Genomic DNA, 17823 nt, shown 5'->3' with positions numbered 1-17823 from the left:
CAAATGTACAGCACTGAACACAATTTTGTTGCTTTGATGTAAGAAATATTAATTGTTTGAAGAAACAGTATACAAACAAGCTACTTCAAATTAAAAAAAATGCATACATCATTGCCTTTTTGCTGTTTACAAAAGACCCAATTTACAGTATCTATCATTAACAGAGTTGAAAGGAAAAAAATCAGTGCACATTACAAAACACATCAAGTACAAAGGAGGCAAATAAATACAAACATACTTCACAAAACAGTCTGCTCAAACTATGCAAACACAAATAAATTAACCCGAAGTCATAGTAAATTATAGTAATAAATACATAGGTTGGTAAGAGATTTCTTTTAAATTAAATAAAATATATAACAAACTTGTTAAAATATTTAGCAAATTAAACTTTTGTCTTTGTAATAAGTGAACTTATTTGTATGCCTCTATCAAGTACTGTATAGCAAAATGTTTGCAAGTACATAACTTTAATAGAAAATTTTGTTTGGTGTCCCATTTATAATAGACAGCACATATGGTAGCTCTTTTTTTAAAAGTGATTTTTAAATTAACACCGTTCCTATCTAAGAACAGACATCTCATTTTCACTAAACTAAGATTCAAGGGTTCAAATGAACCCCAAACCGAAGATAAGCCCCACTTAGTACATAACAATCACCACAGTGTCATGGAAGTGGAATTACTGTTGATATTACTTTTCATTTGTGCAGGTAACAGTAATAACAGTGGAATATATCAAGCCTGTGAGTGCCATCACATTCAATCTACATATCCATGAGGCTAATAAAAAATAAACACTTTTGTTATAGCACAGAAAATTAAGCCCACACTAAGTTCAAGTGTCCATTTACACGGAGGCACATTGCACACGAGGTGTGTGTGCACACCAAAAAGGCAGTTTAGCTGGTTGTCTATACCTTTTTCTTAAAAAAAATAAATATAAAAAAACTTTCGAAACAATGTTTAACTACTTTACAATCCCTGAAATAGACATTGCCTTTACTATAGCAACTACTAAACTCTGATCCATCCAGAAATCCAAGATTTGGGGCTCAATTTCATGCGTGTGTGAGTGTATGTGAGTGTGTCTCTCTGTGGGTGTGTGTCTGTGAGTGTGAGTGTGTATACTTTGTAGCACTTGTAGTTCTATGGAAAGATTTTTATCAAATTGAAAGTTCTCCTGTTGCCTAAGGAGGGTAAGACAATGTCACCAGTGTTTAAAGTATTTACTCGGATCGGAGTAATGTTTTTTTTTCATGTGTTACTATATTTCCCATTCCTTTCCAGTCCACCCAGTAAGATAAATGCTATTTCAGGGGATATGGTATCTACAAAATTTTCCATTTGGATGTGTTTGTATTTGCTAAGTACAAATCTACATCAATATTGTCACTTGTATATTGTACCAACATATGGCAGGAAAGCCTGGCTGGTCACATCAAGTCTTATTTCTCATCTTGGGATAAGAGTTGCCAACTATCTGATATGACTTGAAAAACAAACAGACAAATCTGCATCACTAAAAAAGCTTATGTTTCTTTAAAACATGTCAAATAAATAATTCATATTAACTAAAACCGTACAGCCAAGTCGAATACTTTGCTGATTGCTATATTTAATTATTGCTAACAAATTCTGAACAGGCTGTTTTCCAGTACACTGTGCTACTGTGAGTGCGCATTTCCCACTAGTGGGCGCCATTTATCTTCTTATTTCTTCCCGCACCTCACGGCAAGCTCATTTACAAATACAAAAGCCAGTGAAAGGGAGGAAAAGAAATGTGCAATAAAAATCAAACCGGACCATAGTGCAGTCCTTAGACAAGGATTTCCTTCTTATTTTTTTTGTTTTCTCATTTAAACCCAGCAAGGTATGTGATTTGAGAATAGCATTTCTATTTAAATTCTATTGGAAAATAAATTAATAAACACACTTGTAAAAATATGGCAGACTTCAAAATGCACTTAAAAGATAAAAAACTCTTTGATTAGAAATAAATAAAATATAAAAATGTCACATTTATTTTACATATACTTTACAAAAAAAATCCAAAAGAGTGCAATGAAGAAATAAAATTAAAACATATGAAAATAAATAAGATCTGATATTTGACTGCATCGCTTTTAATCCAGAGTCTATCATAGTTTTTCTTTCCTTTTTATGTCAGCTGGGGGGAAAAAATTAGTGCAATGTTGCAATTGTAAATGCAGTACGGCAACCTATGTGCCTTAGCAGCACAGGAGTCCCTTCCAGATCCGTCTGTGTTACTGCTGTTTGTAATTTCTGTTGCCTGGCAGCGCTGTGGTCCTACACATGGATGCCCTTCACTGCCTGTTTGATACTTTCCAGCAGAGCTTTGCATTCCGGGGAATAGTCCCGTTCCAGATTGCTGTACATGTCTGTGAGTGTATTTACATATGCTTCAAAATTCTGCTCACTGATAGGCCCCTAAATGAAGACAAAACACATGGAACCAATCAGAGTCACTCAGGCTGGGACAAAAGGAGGACCTAGTAACACCAAGAGTATCAATGACTCCAGGGTCTTAAAGGGAAGGGAAGAATCCATATGGCTGCTGGAGTTTGGGGAGATGGAGAGACACTGAGTATGTTGGGATTCAACTGTTCACTCTTTACTCTATTGATAGGCTTGCTGTGATTGTTAGTATTTTGCGGTCAATTTGGAGCTGTGTCAGATAGATACCTGGCTACTGAGCTGGACCCCTCAGAGCTGCACTGCTTCTTTGGGGAGGCTGCCTCAGCTTCAGTTGCACGTGTCCAGCACCACAGACCTCCTGTCTGCACAAGGGGAATGTCGGAGAGGCTATAGAGGAAGACTTTGCTTGAACCAGGTGGTTCCTTTGACAGCACTGGGCTGGAATTAAAGGCACTTAAGATCTGAGCAAGTTGCTCACTAACCAGGTGGACATTTTTTCTTTTTTCGTCCTCAGACACCTTTTTGGCTATTTTCCCCATGTGGCATCATTGTAATATATCCTTGCATTTTTCTATCTCTGCTCAGGTAGCACATCAGATTCACCAAGATCTGCTTATCTCTTATTCTTTTTGTGTGTTTTAGTAGCTTCTTTGTCTAATGTGGTGCTTCAGAGAGTGGTCACTTGATCCATGTAAATTGCACATGTGCCTGAAGGGAAATGCAAGACACAAAGGGCATGCTACTAACCATTTCTGGGTTCCTCCATTTTCCCACCTTTTGGAAAATGTGAATGTGCTTTACTTGCTTCACGACATGCTTGGAAGAAAGGATTTTTCAAAGGTCTAAATACTAGAGCAATAAAGGATGTTATCATTATTGCTGTTATTTAGAAGGTAGGCTTGCTAATTCTGAAGATTATCCTGCTGTGCTTAGCAAGATATTGATCTGAATTATGAGTATTGTCTAACCACGGTTTTCTGTTCCCTTTCAGTTTCTGCCCTTGCTGTGTCATGGGTTTCTTGGAGAGTTTGTAACTGGACCAGGACCCAGGCAGCAGAGTGGATAAAGTCCACACAGTAAAGCCTGGCTCATCTGGCTTTGGAGCCTGGATCAAATTACATGATCTCTGAACTTTGATTTCCTCAACTACAGAATGGGAAGGCCAAAGCTGACTGTTGGGTGTCTGTGTGAATATTTAGTGTAATCAGCCTTAAAAATCACCACTAGGCTGCCTTGCATATAGCTCTATAAGGTACAGTTTCTCTTGTATGGTAATGACTATTTTTATGGCATTTGTGAAGGAAAACATAGTAATGAATACAAATTTCAAGTATGAATTAGACAAATGTTCATAAATAATATTACAATAATATCTAAAATTTACCTTAATACTGGCCATGAAGTAATAATTTATTTTCCTTTGTTATCGATTTTTTTTTAATTGTCAAGAGACACGTTTGGAATTGGGTAAGATGAGGGTTCCATGCTGCAAAATTGGGTAAACTGAGGGATTTATTGCTTTCAGGTAAACCAATCATATTTTTTCATGAAATTGCTGCTTCTTTATATATCTTTATATATAAATTCTATATATAAAATTTGCAGCTCTAAAGAACTTGCTCTAAGCATTAAGGAAATTAAAAGCATTCAACAATGCAGCCTCTCTTCCAAATGTTTATAATATTTATGAAAATGTGACAGGAACTAATTATCTATGAATTTGAAATAGTTGCCAAAACTCAAGTATATGTTTAGATTTTGAAAATAAGGATGACTTGCTCACTTTTTATTTCATATGAGAACATGAATATGTTCTTCCTACTTAACGCCAAATTAAAAATAATTTTTTTTTTTATGGTTCTTGAGCAAGAGTGGATGGCACGAATGGCTGTAAGGCTTCTAAGTTCTCTATCTGGAAATAAACTTTTAGGAGGGAGCTTTGGCCTCCAACCTTTGTATTACATTATAAAGCAAGTTTTGAATAAACCGCCACCTTTAAATGATTCCTGCAATTTCAAAAACCTTTGGCTTTCATGTAATTTAATGTATGTGTCTGTCATGGTCCCTGTGAGGGAGGTGGCTGTCTGTCAGACGCGATAGAGCATGCGCACTACCTGTGTGGCTGCTGACGGGTGGCCCTCCTGGTGAGTGCGTAGGGGCGTTGCAACCGAGCAAGCCAAGGTCCTGCCTTGGACTTACCATCTGTGGAAGCTGAATGTCCGCAAGGCTTGAGATGAGAGCTTGACTCAGGCCCGCCAGCTCCTTCAGCAGGCTCTCGTTGTTCTGCTCTATGAGCTTGTTCTCCTCCTCTATTGTCTTTAGGTTGCTCTCCATAGATGTGATCTGAAAAGGAAGTAACTTGGGAATGTGAGCAGCTGGATTTGGAGGAGGGCAAGAGGTTTCTCTCTGAAGGAAAGGCATCCGCTGAACCTGACTGCCAAGGAATGCGTACTACTCCACAACTTCTCATAAAACCGCAACCCCTCATATTGCTTTAAGTTTTGGAATCACATTCCCAAGTTTACGTCTTTAGCCCAGACTTCCTATGAGTTGCAAATTCCACATCTCCACATGGCTACGTGGTGACTATCTCAAGTTTAGTATGTTCAAGAGTAAGCCTTTGCTACTTCTCCCAAACCTGCTCCACACACAGTCCTCATTTTCCCAACTTGAACACTGCTCAGGCCTGAAAGCTCTCTTTTTCTCATAGTTCTTCACAATATCCAAGATGGAGACTGTCCTCACCTGCACTGATGGCCCCTGGGTCCAGCCCCTGGAGTGACTGTGACTGCTTTCTCATGGGTGGCCCTATGCCTGGCTTTGCCCCATGCAATCTCTTCTTGACCTGTCTTCAACACAGCTACCAATAAAAGTCTCTTAAGATGTAAGTCTTAATATAGGTCAAATATGACTGGGTTAACCATTGGCTCAAAATAAAATATAAAAAAATATTTTCCATTTGGATAAATCTAGTCAGAGGATGGGGCAGATGTTACATAGAAGAATACAGAATTGAGAAATTGCTTGGATTTTTCAGTAAACAGTGTCTCCAGAAAAATCTCCAAAAAGACTGTTTCTAACAAATACACATTCAGAGATGTTCTAGAAAATTCAAATGTGAAAAGATCTGTTTATTTGAATTTTGAATAATACTAACTACTCTTACATCTTCTAATGACAGTTTTTCGAAAACACCATGTGCTCTGCAGGACTCTAGTTACAGGATGATTGGCTTTATTTGCTTCTAAAGCCTTTAAGACACCCAAGGCAAAAACATGAGTAGCTTTTCCTACAGATAATCAATGATGGCCCAGGGTGATCTACCTAGCCATGCAATGGTGTCACTGAGACATGGTCAATGTATTCATTGTAAGATATCAGTTTATTTTTTTACACAACATTTAACAGTTTTATGTTTTGCCTCCGCTATTGATTGCGATCACTTTAAAGATAACTAATAGCTTTTCTGTTGTGTTATTGTTGTTTTTACCTGCGTCTGAAGTTTCATCATATCTGCTTCAATTTTAAGGTTGGATTCATTCAATTCCTTTATTTCTTCATCCAAATGCCTAATTTCTTCATCACTCTCTAAACCTACAAAAAGTCAGACTATCTGAGTTTAAACAGAAAATATGAGACAGTGACAATATGAGTCATTTTATGTTTAAATTTGTGCTTTACTAAGTGAAAATTGGACTTTAATTTGAAATGTTGAATTTTTACCCAAATCTATATCCAAGATTCTAAAAAGTGGGTTAAAGAGTTCTTTTGTAAGAAAAAGGAGTAGAAAAGTAATACCATTTAATGTAGCACTGTTATGTTCCAGGTATGTTGCTACACATGTCTGCAGATAATTTCTGATTTAAACTTCACTGCACGCTATGGGGCATGTTCCATTATACCTTTTTCACATATGAAGACACTGAGTCTAGAGAGGCTAAATGCAGCCACACTCATCACAACAGAGGCTGCATAACCTGCCTGTGTCCAGAGTAACAGCAGAGCTAGGAATGAATTCCATAGCCCATGCATCCTCTCGTACACAGTGTTGTAAGAACAGTTATGACACGAATTATGCTGATTAGTTGCATATTTATTACCTGTGTAGGACCTTATGAATCATCACTGGAGGCAGAGCTGGGGTGTAAGCAGGGGGCTTAGAGTCCAAGGACACAAAATTTGGGTTCCCTATGTAGAGCTGGATAAGGAGCAATGCAATCTAGGAGAAGGAACACGGGCTTTGGAATTCGAATGCTGGCCCTGACTCTTGCTCTTGAACCTATACAACTTACTTAATTTCTTTGTGCCCCAGTTTCTTCTTCAATAAAATAAGCATAAAATCTATGTTGTAAGAATTAGTGCAATAAATTATAAAGTGCTGAATGTAGAGTAGGTTCTCAATGAGTGGGAGTTATTTCTCATCACTATTTTATAGAAGGAATATGAATGCATTTTAAGTATTTTTTTTTAAGTTCAGAATGGAAGCTCATATTAAAAAGGACAGAAGCAGGACATGAGGTGAGTGAATCTGCACCAAAGAGATGATGACAATTAAGATGGATAAATGTAAACTTCTGCATTTAGATTTAATAAGATTGAATTCATGAGAGCAAGGATGAGAAAACTGACAACTTGTTTGAAAGAGTTCTAGACTCTTACACTGCCCTGGGGTTACTACTCTGGACAACAGTTCATTGTCCCCCGAAAGTAAACTTCACGTGCTCTATGACCCAGCAATTCCATCCCTAGGTACACACCTGAGACAAACGACTGCAGGTGCACAAGAGGAGGCATGCACTAGATGAACACAACTCATTCACAAAAGCCCAGTCTGGAAACACACTGCATGCCCGCCAAAACAACATGAATGACTCTTACCAATAACATGTTAAGAAAACTGTGAGCTCTATTTTCATAAAGCTTGATGAAGACAGGTGGCTGTTTTGTGGGTCCTTACTGCTTTATTATAAGTTACTAACCACCTAAATAAAAGTGGGCTATGCATGCACCAATGAAGAGAGTATGCCACGAGATTGATCTAATACGGGGCTCTGAGATTCAATAAAGAAGAAAAGCAAACCAACAACTAAGATCTGGGTATTTTAGTACCTAGACCAATTTGAATACGAGTCAACAGAAGTGACACAGCTCCTAAGAGAACAATAAACAATCACCCAGGACCACACTAATGGCTGTATAACATCCAGGACACAGGATTTATTCTGAACTGGCTGACTGTATCTGGGGAATTTCACTGGTTTCTGAGCACCAAGTTTTATCAGTTGGTATCCAAGTACAGGATCTTTATTTCTCAGATGAGTAGGATTGAAATACTTGTTTTTGACAACACCAGGGAGCGTAGATGGTCCATTAAACAGGTATTTTGAGTGCTATCAGCGCTTAAAATTTTTCTGGTTTGAGCAAATGAAAATTTCTATTGCTATATTTCTTTGCCACATTGTTTGTCCTTTTTGTCTCTTCTCAATAAAATTCCACTTCAGAAGACGGCATTTTCTTACATAGTATCTGGTGAGGCAGACGATAAGCAAGGAAGCAACTGATAAACTATGAAGAACTATGAAGGAAACAAGCAGGGCGCTGGGGAAGCCTCTTTTAATCTGAGAGTTTACTGATACAGTAAAAAACAGGCACATGAAAAGCTTGGGATTGGGTTGGGATGAGCACCCCAGGGGAGGGACTAGAAAGCACAGAGGCCTGGGGTGGGAAGGGAATGGATATTCTGCTCCTGGGCCTATAAGAAGGCCCTCATGAGTGAAGAAACAGGTCATGGGAGACCTCACAAAGAGCTTGGTTTTATTCCTTGTGCAATGGGAGCCAGTGAAGAATTTTAAGCAGGGGAGTTGATGTGATCTGGTTGGCTTTGTGAAAGCATAACTCAGATCTGAGTAGAGAATGGGGTGACAGGGAGAGAAAACAGAAACTAGAAGACCAGTTAGGAGATCATCACTGGGATCCTGGCTCATCTGATGGTTCTTTGCCCCATGGAAGTGGTAGTAAGTGTAATAGAAGTGGACTCAACATAAAACTTGTAGGTGGGATTCGCAGCAATTGTGATGAATGGGAGGAAGGAGATAAGAGAATGGAGGAATCAAGGAAGACTATCTGTTTCTGCTTGAGCAGCTGGGCAACTAGTGGCATTCCATGGATGAGGGAGCCTAGGGGAGCAGAAGCTTCTAGCAGGAAAATCAAGAGTTTAATTTTGGTTGTGAAGTCACAGATATTTGTGAGAAGACTCTGTGAGCCCAGATTCTTTGTACTGAGCTCTAGTTAGGATTACATTCCCCTGGCATCCTATGCAGTGAGGACACTCAAGCCTCTTGACAAAGATGGGGCCATTTGAAAGATGCCTAAGAACAAAAGTCTATGGGAAGGTATGATCATGAGATGAGACCTCAAAAAAGGAACATTGTGATGGGATTTTTTTTTTAATTTTGAGGGGAAGGTAGGTATTTTAGCCAGTCTCTTTGTAATTTTTTCCATGAATACATTACCTTATCTATTTCTATTGATTATTTATCTGTCAACCTCCTCTCCATACACCGTCTTTAAGAGGCTCTGCCACTGAGTGGAACTGAGAGGATGCCACACATTTTGAATTTCACACTGCACTTGCAAATATGAACTCATTTGATTCTTTAAGGATCCCAAGAGGCAGATATACTTATTACCTCATTTTATGGACGGGAAAACAAGGCATGAAGAGGTTAAATAGTAAGCAGTAGAGCTAGGATTCAAAACGCAAGCTCTCTGGTTCCAGAATATGTTCTCTCAACCATTTTAATGCTACCTTTACTCATGGATATTTAATCTGCTTTGAAATTTTCAATTAAATATTTGCGCTGATGTTCCTTGATGGATATACACACAACAGAATAGAGAGTAGAAGTAGAGGGCTGGGTTAGACTAGCCATATATTGTTGACCATGGAAACCATAGAAACTTTCTGCTAAATATTTTAGTAGAACTATTTCAGTGTTTCCTTATAGGGAAACCTGTTTAAAATCAAAATAATATGCTTTCTTTACTTGGTGCAAATCTATGCCTAATATACATAATTAGGGATTACATAACTTATAATAATACTTTATATTCTGTATAAATGAATAAGGGATGTAAACACTTGTATATAGTGGATATGCTCAACTTATAAGGGGCTTTAAGTTGTTAGATAAAGTTTTATCCAGAAAAGAATAATGTATCACAATATTTAAAGCATGGTAATTTGCCACATGGAAAGAACTAGAAGGATCTGCTAAATATAAGAATACATACATAGGTCAACCATTATAACTTTTATTTGTCTCACAAAGAACAGAAAGGCAAGGGTTTATTCATGTACAGATGTTCTAATTTTATTATCAAGGACCAGTAATGGTCTTTAAAAAATTAGCATGGCAATTTAATTATGGCAAGGAGGAGAACTAAAGATCAATTCTTCTAAAATAAACATAAATATTTTTGGTGTTGACGTTCCATGTTTTAATTGGTTTGTAGGTAAAATTCTCCTAACATGTTAGGTAATCCGACCAATTGCCTGAATGATTTGTATCTATTTTAACTTAATATAGAACAACAAGAAGTTTAAAGTCATATGCACTTTGTACGTTATTGCAATTTGATTTCTTTTTAGGATCTGGGGAATGTTGGGTTACGCCTGTTTTATAAGTCATCCAGGGAACCATGGCTGTGTCCAAGCTTTAAGGTAGGGGAGTATGGGGATGGCACATGATTAGAGAAGGGCTCAAATAGCTTTAGGTCCTCCCTGACCCTCCACTGACCACTGACTTGAACTCAGGTAGATTTTTCTTCACACACAAGTTATTGTGGGTTCTCAGGCTTCAGAAAAGCATCAGCCCCTAGCTTTTTAGATTATGAAAATGTGTAAATTTTCCAGTTTCCTGGCCCATTTAGAATAAATGCACTTCAGACACTTGTCAATGTGTTCCAGCCATCTTTCTGCTGCTTCACATCCTTTGAAAGTTCAGCTGAAGATGCTCAATTTAAAAAGCACCCTTCAGGGCACGTGCACCCGAATGTTTAGAGCAGCAATGTCCACAATAGCCAAACTATGGAAAGAACCTAGATGTCCATTAATAGATGAATGGATAAAGAAGATGTGGTATAAATATACACAATGGAATACTATGCAGCCATCAAAAGAAATGAAATCTTGCCATTTGTGACGACGTGGATGGAACTAGAGGGTATTATGCTTAGTGAAATAAGTCAGAGAAAGACAATTATCATATGATCTCCCTGATATGAGGGAGTTGAGAGGCAATGTGGGGGTTTTGGGGAGTAGGAAAGGAATAAATGAAACAAGATGGGATCAGGAGGGAGACAAACCATAAGAGACTCTTAATCTCACAAAACAAACTGAGGGTCGCTGTGGGGAGGTGGGTAGGGAGAGGGTGGTTGGGTTATGGACATTGGGGAAGGTATGTGCTATAGTGAGTGCTGTGAAGTGTGTAAACCTGGCGATTCACAGACCTGCATCCCCAGGGCTAATAATACATTATATGTTAATTAAAAATTAAAAAATTAATAAAAAAAATAAAAAGCACCCTTCAAAGAAGGTATGTGCAGTCCATCTGCTCTGAGGTTACTATAACCATCTACTAGGGGGTTTGAACAGCCCAGTGGAGCTGTGTGTACCCGGCCCACATCTCACTGGCACTCTGCAAAGCTTTACTATAATTTGTTGCAATGCCAACAGCTTACTGTTTTGTTCTTATCTTTATTAGGAAGAGCCTGTGATTTCTATTATATTTACTGTTAAAGGTGTTGCTGGTGTTCTTATAATGAAGACTCATAGGAAATATTTTCTTCATGCAGTCACTTCCAGAGAAAGTTTTGCTTTGAATTTACTTGCTGACTGTGTGATTCTTACAGTGATTATACTCTCCTTTTGCTTTGGGGTTTAAAGAGGTGAAAGTAAAATCTGAGATCCCTTTTTAACCACGGCAAAAAGGCTTGTTTCGCACATTCCTGTTATTATCCTCAGGCTTGTCCCACCTTGCTTTCTTATCTTTGATCTCCTTTTGTCTCATTTTTTTGAATTAACTTCTAACTAGCTTTTTCTTAATGTAGCATTGCACTCCCCATCATTTAACTATTGCTTGAAAGAAGGTGACATATAAATTTAAAAAAATATACATGTATACACACACACACACACATATATAAAATTGTGCCAGTTTTACAGAGAATGTGCTAAGAGGCAGTTGAGAAGAGGGGGATTTCCGAGGAACAATGAAAAACATCTGGAGAAAGCACTTTTACTGAGCATCTAGGTGTTGGAAAGAATGTCCAGCACAATCTCTAACCTCCAGTTCTTTTATTCCTCCTCCACAGGCAAATTGACCCCCTTCACCTCTTAGTGGTGGCTCCAAGAGGGAGAGCAGGTCCCCAAGAGGCCACTTTAGATAATGCATCTGACAGCAGATGAAAACCTCAGAAGGGAAATTGTAGGAGGCTCAAAAGTGCTTCCCTCCCTCAGATACTGCATATCTTCTTTGTAAAAAGTCATAGCAAATTAAAAAGATTGGGAAATGCTTTCAAAGAAGTAAGGTAAAAACAGTTACTCCAATCCAGTTATGTGCCAAAGACGTCATCAAATCAATCTCGGAAACAAAACGATGCTTTGCCATTGTTTCTAGATGCTTTAGAAAGATGATCTAAGGAGACAACACATACCTGAGATGACATTGATGACAGCTCTTAGGAAAAGCACTCAAGAGTCAAAGGAAAATTGGAGGATCCAAAGACAGAGTTCAGAAACTGCATTACTAACTTCTATAAAGCATCGACACTAGGGAAGTATAGATATAAATTTAAATCATCCAGATTCATCATAAAAATATTTTGAGGATGCAACAAACCTTAAGGATTCAAAGACAGATGCCCAAAACTGCATTTCTTGAAATCTGATAGAAGGCTTACAACAGGAACACACATACACACACACACAGACACACACACACACACACACACTCATGCAAAGGTGTGATTTTGAGGACTGAAAGACAAAAGTTCAGCTGGTGTGTCTTAGTCCTTCAAATGGTAATGCTTGATTTTCTGTGTTAGAGATACTTAATGAAAAAGGAAAAAAAAAACCCAAGAAGTTGTTTTTTAGATGAAGTTATAGTTTTAGTTGAGATTCAAGGAAAACATCCTCCTTGTATATTAAAATTACACTTTCCATATAGGGAATAATTTGGCAGGCGAACAACTTTGGGGAGTTACGGCTGAGACCTTGGTGGGGATGGTAGCTTTCTAGCCCTGTGCTCTTACCGCCAGTTGCTTTGAGCTTGATGGTCATTAGTTCTTCCGAGACCTTGCCCTTTTTGATGGCTTGTGCGTTTAGAGGACATCCAGATAAGCTGTGAGAATAGAAATAGTACCAGTGTGTGAAATACATATTACTCCTTTTTTTTTTTTAACACATGTCAGTACATCAAAAACTAATGACATACTGTATGGTGACTAACATAACATAATAAAAAAATAATAAAAAAACACATGTTACTTCTTATAAAAATTAAAATTTTATGTTCATCACTTACTAAGTCTTTGCCTACTAATTACATTATAATCTGCAGTCTCTTTGTAGAAATAACACCTAATATCTATGAACACAAAAGCAAAGGCCCTCAGATAATATAATTATATTTTGTGTTTTTGCTCTTTAAATCAAAATTCAAATAACCATTACTGATATTATCATTTAATTAATTTTGTTAAAATGTTACTATTCTGCATTCATACAAGTGCCTTTTTTTAGGAATGGTTACTTTATTTTCTGTAAATGTAAAAGAGTACATATATATTACAAATAAGAATTGTTCCAAATGAGTCAATATTCCATAAATAATTAAGCAGGATCTAGTTCTTCCTGTCTTTTATGTACTATAGTCGGTCTTTACAGAATGACTCAAATTAAACCCAAAATAATAAAAATAAACTGGTATATCACATGCCGTTTGGACATGAGAACGTTTCTACTTTATACTCTTAATTTTTTAAACATTACTTTTCATTAAAAAAAATGCCTATGCTGAAAGGAGAATGAAAGGAACCACTATAAATATATTCAAATGCACTGCCTGCAGGCGGTGTATTGTCCTGCAGTGGGGTTTACATCTTTTCCTTAATTGCTGTATTCTTCAGCTGTGCTTCCTTTCTTTAATGTCATCTGTTTTATTTAAATTGCACCAAAATGATAATGAAACATTGAACAAAATTTGTTTGCTGTAGTAGATGATCAAATGATTTTGTTGTTTTAAGTAACCATTCATTATTTTGCAATTTTGTTGTATTTTCGGAGATGCAATTTTTAAATAATGTTAAAAATTGTCACAATCAGCCACTTAGAATATTTTTTTTCCTAGATATTTGGTTGCAATTCATGTACAAAATAATCATTTTCAATTCAAGCATTACAACACTTGGCAAAGTGAAAAGAAATATTTCTAAAGCATTGCCCTTAATAAATGTTTGCTACATGAATGTGTGTTTTTTTTTTTTTTTTTCAAGATTTATTTATTTATTTCAGTGGGGAGGGGGCAGAGGGTGAGGGAGAGAGAATATCTCAACCTGACTCCTCTCTGAGCGTGGAGCCAGATTTGGGGCCTGATCTCATGACCCTGAGGATCATGACCTGACCTGAACCAAGAGTCGTTCCCTTAACCAACTGTGTCACCCAAGCACTCTATGAATGTATTTTAAAGTACATTCAAAGTTATTCTATATGAAGATTATATGAAATCCAAAAATAATAGATATGTAATACTACATAGAAAAAGAAGGATATGTGGTTTGCCAAAACTTGATAAATTATGAAATATTTAACACAGGAGGAGAAAATAATGAAAAAACACAAACAGAATGATAAACCAGATTTTCCTATTTTGTAAGATTCTCACCATACAATGTGGCCTATATAAGCTTCATTATATTTTTTCTTTTTCTGAAAAGTTTTTATAAGTCTGTCTTACTTTATGTCCTATATAGTGTTCTCAGAAAATGGTCATGAACAGGATTAATATTTGGTAAGATGGATTTTAAAAGTGACCTGTAGTGGGGTGCCTAGGTGACTCAGTTGGTTAAGTATCCAATTTTTTATTTCAGTTCAGGTCATGATCTCAGGGCTGTGGGATCAAGCCCTGCATGGGCTCCATGCTCAGTGGGGAACTTGCTTGGGATTCTCTCTCTCCCTCTCTGACTTCCCCGCCTCCCCACACCTCCCTCTTCCCTCAAACTCGCTTTCTCTCAAATAAAGCAAAAAAACTTTTAAAAGAAAGTGACCTGTAGTAAGTCCATTTGTCATGTAATGGTAATGGCTACTAATAGCTCAGGAGAACATCCCTGACTCTGTCCTCTAAACAATCAGCTTTGTTCCAACAACAAGATAATAAATGTTCAGTTGTAACACAGTGGTGAGGAGAGTTAATGAAGTGTCCACAGCTATGTAACTTAGAACCTAAGGGTATAGTTAAGTTATGAAAGTGAGGGTATGGTTTCACAATGTCACTTGATAGTTTGTATCTTCCAACGCAGTTACATCTTCCAGGGTATAAAACAAATCTTAAATTAAAAAAAATTGGGATAAAAAAATGATAAAATGTCATTTTTCCTTTTGAGGATGACCACATCCTCCATGGGGCTTCAAACTATTCCTTAAGAAAAGATAGAGGTTGACTGGGGTGTCTCTGTCAAGATTTGGGCTCTGAATTGCAAAGGCAGGAAAAAATGTCTTTTATGGTTTTGACCAATTTGCAATTTAATCACATATCATGGCGATTTTAAACCATATCTTCATCTGCCTTGTTAAAGTGATATTTCTGATGATACAATACATGGACATCACAGTTTACATTAAAAAAAACTCAAAAAACCCTAAAAAATGACAGTTATGGCACAGGACTAAATGAGGTCTAATTGTCATAAATGTTCTAGTCTGAAGTTACAAACATCCATCTTGTGTATGTGTGTGTGTTTGTGTGTGTGAGTGTGTGTGTGTCTTTATATAAAAAAATTTGTTTTCCCAGACTGCCAGTTTTTCAAAATAGAAGTATGCCTTGCAAGACTTAAAGCACAGTTTTAAAATAATTAGTCTGTAAATATGCTGATGTAAATGCATGGATCAAATTGTTCTCAACCATCCTATAAGGTGAGTTTTGTAATTATTCCTGTTTTGGTGCATGTTAGAGTGAGAAAAATTATGAAATTCACCTTAGAGAGAATGGCTGGGGAAAGACTGTGAGGCTGGCACACAGAAAGATCCCCTGAACGCTAAGGATGGAGATGATACAGTGCTCACGACAGGGGCTCTGCTGTACTAACGCTGTGTGCAAGGGCAATCCCCGAACTACCCTGTGCTTGTCCTCTTCTGTCAATGGAGGATAATTATACTACCTCTGTAGCTCACAGGGTTTTGTAAAGGATTAAAGGAATAAACCACCTAAGGTACTTAGAACAGTGCTCTCTACTGGAACAGAGCGTGCCCTGAATAGATGTTCGCCATTGTCAGGGATGGGAAAGAGTACCGAACAACCTCGGGGATTTGAGGGGCAAAATACGGAATATATAAAAGTGTCTCATAGGTTAAATCATGCTATTTCAGCATAAGTCATTCCTACTTTAATGAATTATTAATGAATTATTGCATATATACACATATGTTAATATAATTTTTATGAAAGGGAAAGGAAATTGTCTGGGTCAGACACCATTATGTGCCAGGCTATAAGCTAGGCACTTTATTACATTATTTCATTACATTCTATATATAGTAAAGAGAAGCATTCCACCTTAAAGAGAATACCCCAAAGTGAATTCAGTCTCTTAAATCTTCCAAGTAGCAAGAGAGCTCTCTAGTGAAGAACAGTGAAGTCTGAATTATTCACTTGTTTTTACACATAATTATTTCCTTTCTCTTAGAGAATAATATCTTGGCATGAATGTTGAAGCCTAATTTTGAAATCATACTTTTCTTTCTCTTACTATGAAATAGGTAATATGTACCTAGATACATAGTGTGTATTTGCAGTTTAAAGAATACTCTCAGAGTAAATACCTTTTACCTTCAAACATGAAGATGTTTGAAGCTCCCCATGACTTCAACAATTGCCTCTCCTGCCCCCAGACATAACCATTGTCTTGAATTGTAGGTTGATGATACCCTAGCTTTTTAAATGCAATATTGTTACTTGTTTTTTACTTTTTGGAAACAGAAGCATGCCATACATATTCTTCAACAATTATTTTTCTGCTCAGCAAGCATTGTGTTTTATAATCCACTTAGAACACATCTTCATTGTCACCACCATGTGGCAGCACCCCCCCCCGACACATCCTGACTTTGTGGGTACGTGGGTTGTTCCCAGTTTGGACTTTACAGAGCAATGCTACCACAGACATTCTCAGACATGTCTCTGGGGTCCATTATGCATGAGACTCTCTGAGGCATCAGCCTAACAGCTCAGTATCTGGGTTACAAGGTATGTCCATTTGCCCTTTTTCAGCTGGACTCCTAAAGACACTTTGCTTCCTGAAATGGCTCTACCAATTACTCTTCCACTGCTAGTGGGAGCCCCTGTTGCTCCCTATCCTCACCAAGCCTTAGTGTCATCATTAAAACTTCATGATTTTTAAAGATAATCCTGTTGTTGCTGACTGAGGGATGTGCCCATCATAGTACAGCATTAACATTTCATTATCAGTGTTAACATGGATATTACTGAGTCCACAATAAGAAAGTCAAGCTACTGTGCAGTTAATATGCCATTAGGCACACTTGATTTGTGACTGTCGCTCCCAAATATGAAATGAGGATTCAAACTCAGAATAAAGCAATGTGGGCTATTGTGAACATGGCCATGCATTTGAAAATTAAAAAAATTAAAAATTAAAAATTAAAAAATATTATTTAAATTATTAATTTAAATTAATATTTAAATTTAAATTTAAATTATTAATTAAAAATTTAAAAAATAAACCACTTAAAAAATGTAGGTTTTCTCAATAAGCAGATATGGCTGTATATCTACTTAAAACAGCAATTCCTGGAAGGGTTAATTTTCTGATATCATTGATATGTACCTTTAAAACCAAATAAAATATAGAATGCCCCTGCTTTTCTCAGTTTGCATACTGCTCACAAGCGAAGCATCAGGGCTCACTAAAGCTTCATTGGGTTTTTAAATCCACATCACACGCAGGGACCAGTAGACTAGAAGGATCCTCCTTGATTGGAGAAGTGTGTACTGAATCTGCTAGTGCCTTTTCTTTAGGTAGAATGTGAACCAAAAAGCTGGACTAAGATCAGTGTTCCTGACAAAGGGCTCCATTGAAATCCACGAC

The 17823-nt window shown here is 37.2% G+C and overlaps 1 protein-coding gene across 2 annotated transcripts in view; it reads right to left on the bottom strand.

The window, feature by feature from the left end:
• Positions 1-2310: 2310 nt before the first annotated feature.
• LOC111155420 (ST18, C2H2C-type zinc finger) overlaps positions 2311-17823 on the bottom strand; it is a 112973-nt gene continuing 97460 nt past the window's right edge. For both annotated transcript variants that reach the window (XM_022515563.1, XM_022515564.1), the window contains 4 exons: positions 12754-12842; positions 5930-6033; positions 4639-4782; positions 2311-2451 (listed from right to left, as the gene is read on the bottom strand). In XM_022515563.1, the coding sequence (XP_022371271.1) occupies positions 2311-2451; positions 4639-4782; positions 5930-6033; positions 12754-12842 (478 nt within the window). The remainder of the gene's footprint in view (positions 2452-4638; positions 4783-5929; positions 6034-12753; positions 12843-17823) is intronic.

The sequence above is a fragment of the Enhydra lutris genome, unplaced genomic scaffold (genome assembly GCF_002288905.1).
Source record: "Enhydra lutris kenyoni isolate GAN:26980312 unplaced genomic scaffold, ASM228890v2 scaffoldscaffold41, whole genome shotgun sequence".
In the NCBI taxonomy this organism is placed as follows: domain Eukaryota; kingdom Metazoa; phylum Chordata; class Mammalia; order Carnivora; family Mustelidae; genus Enhydra; species Enhydra lutris.
This window is presented reverse-complemented; position numbering and strand designations above follow the sequence as displayed.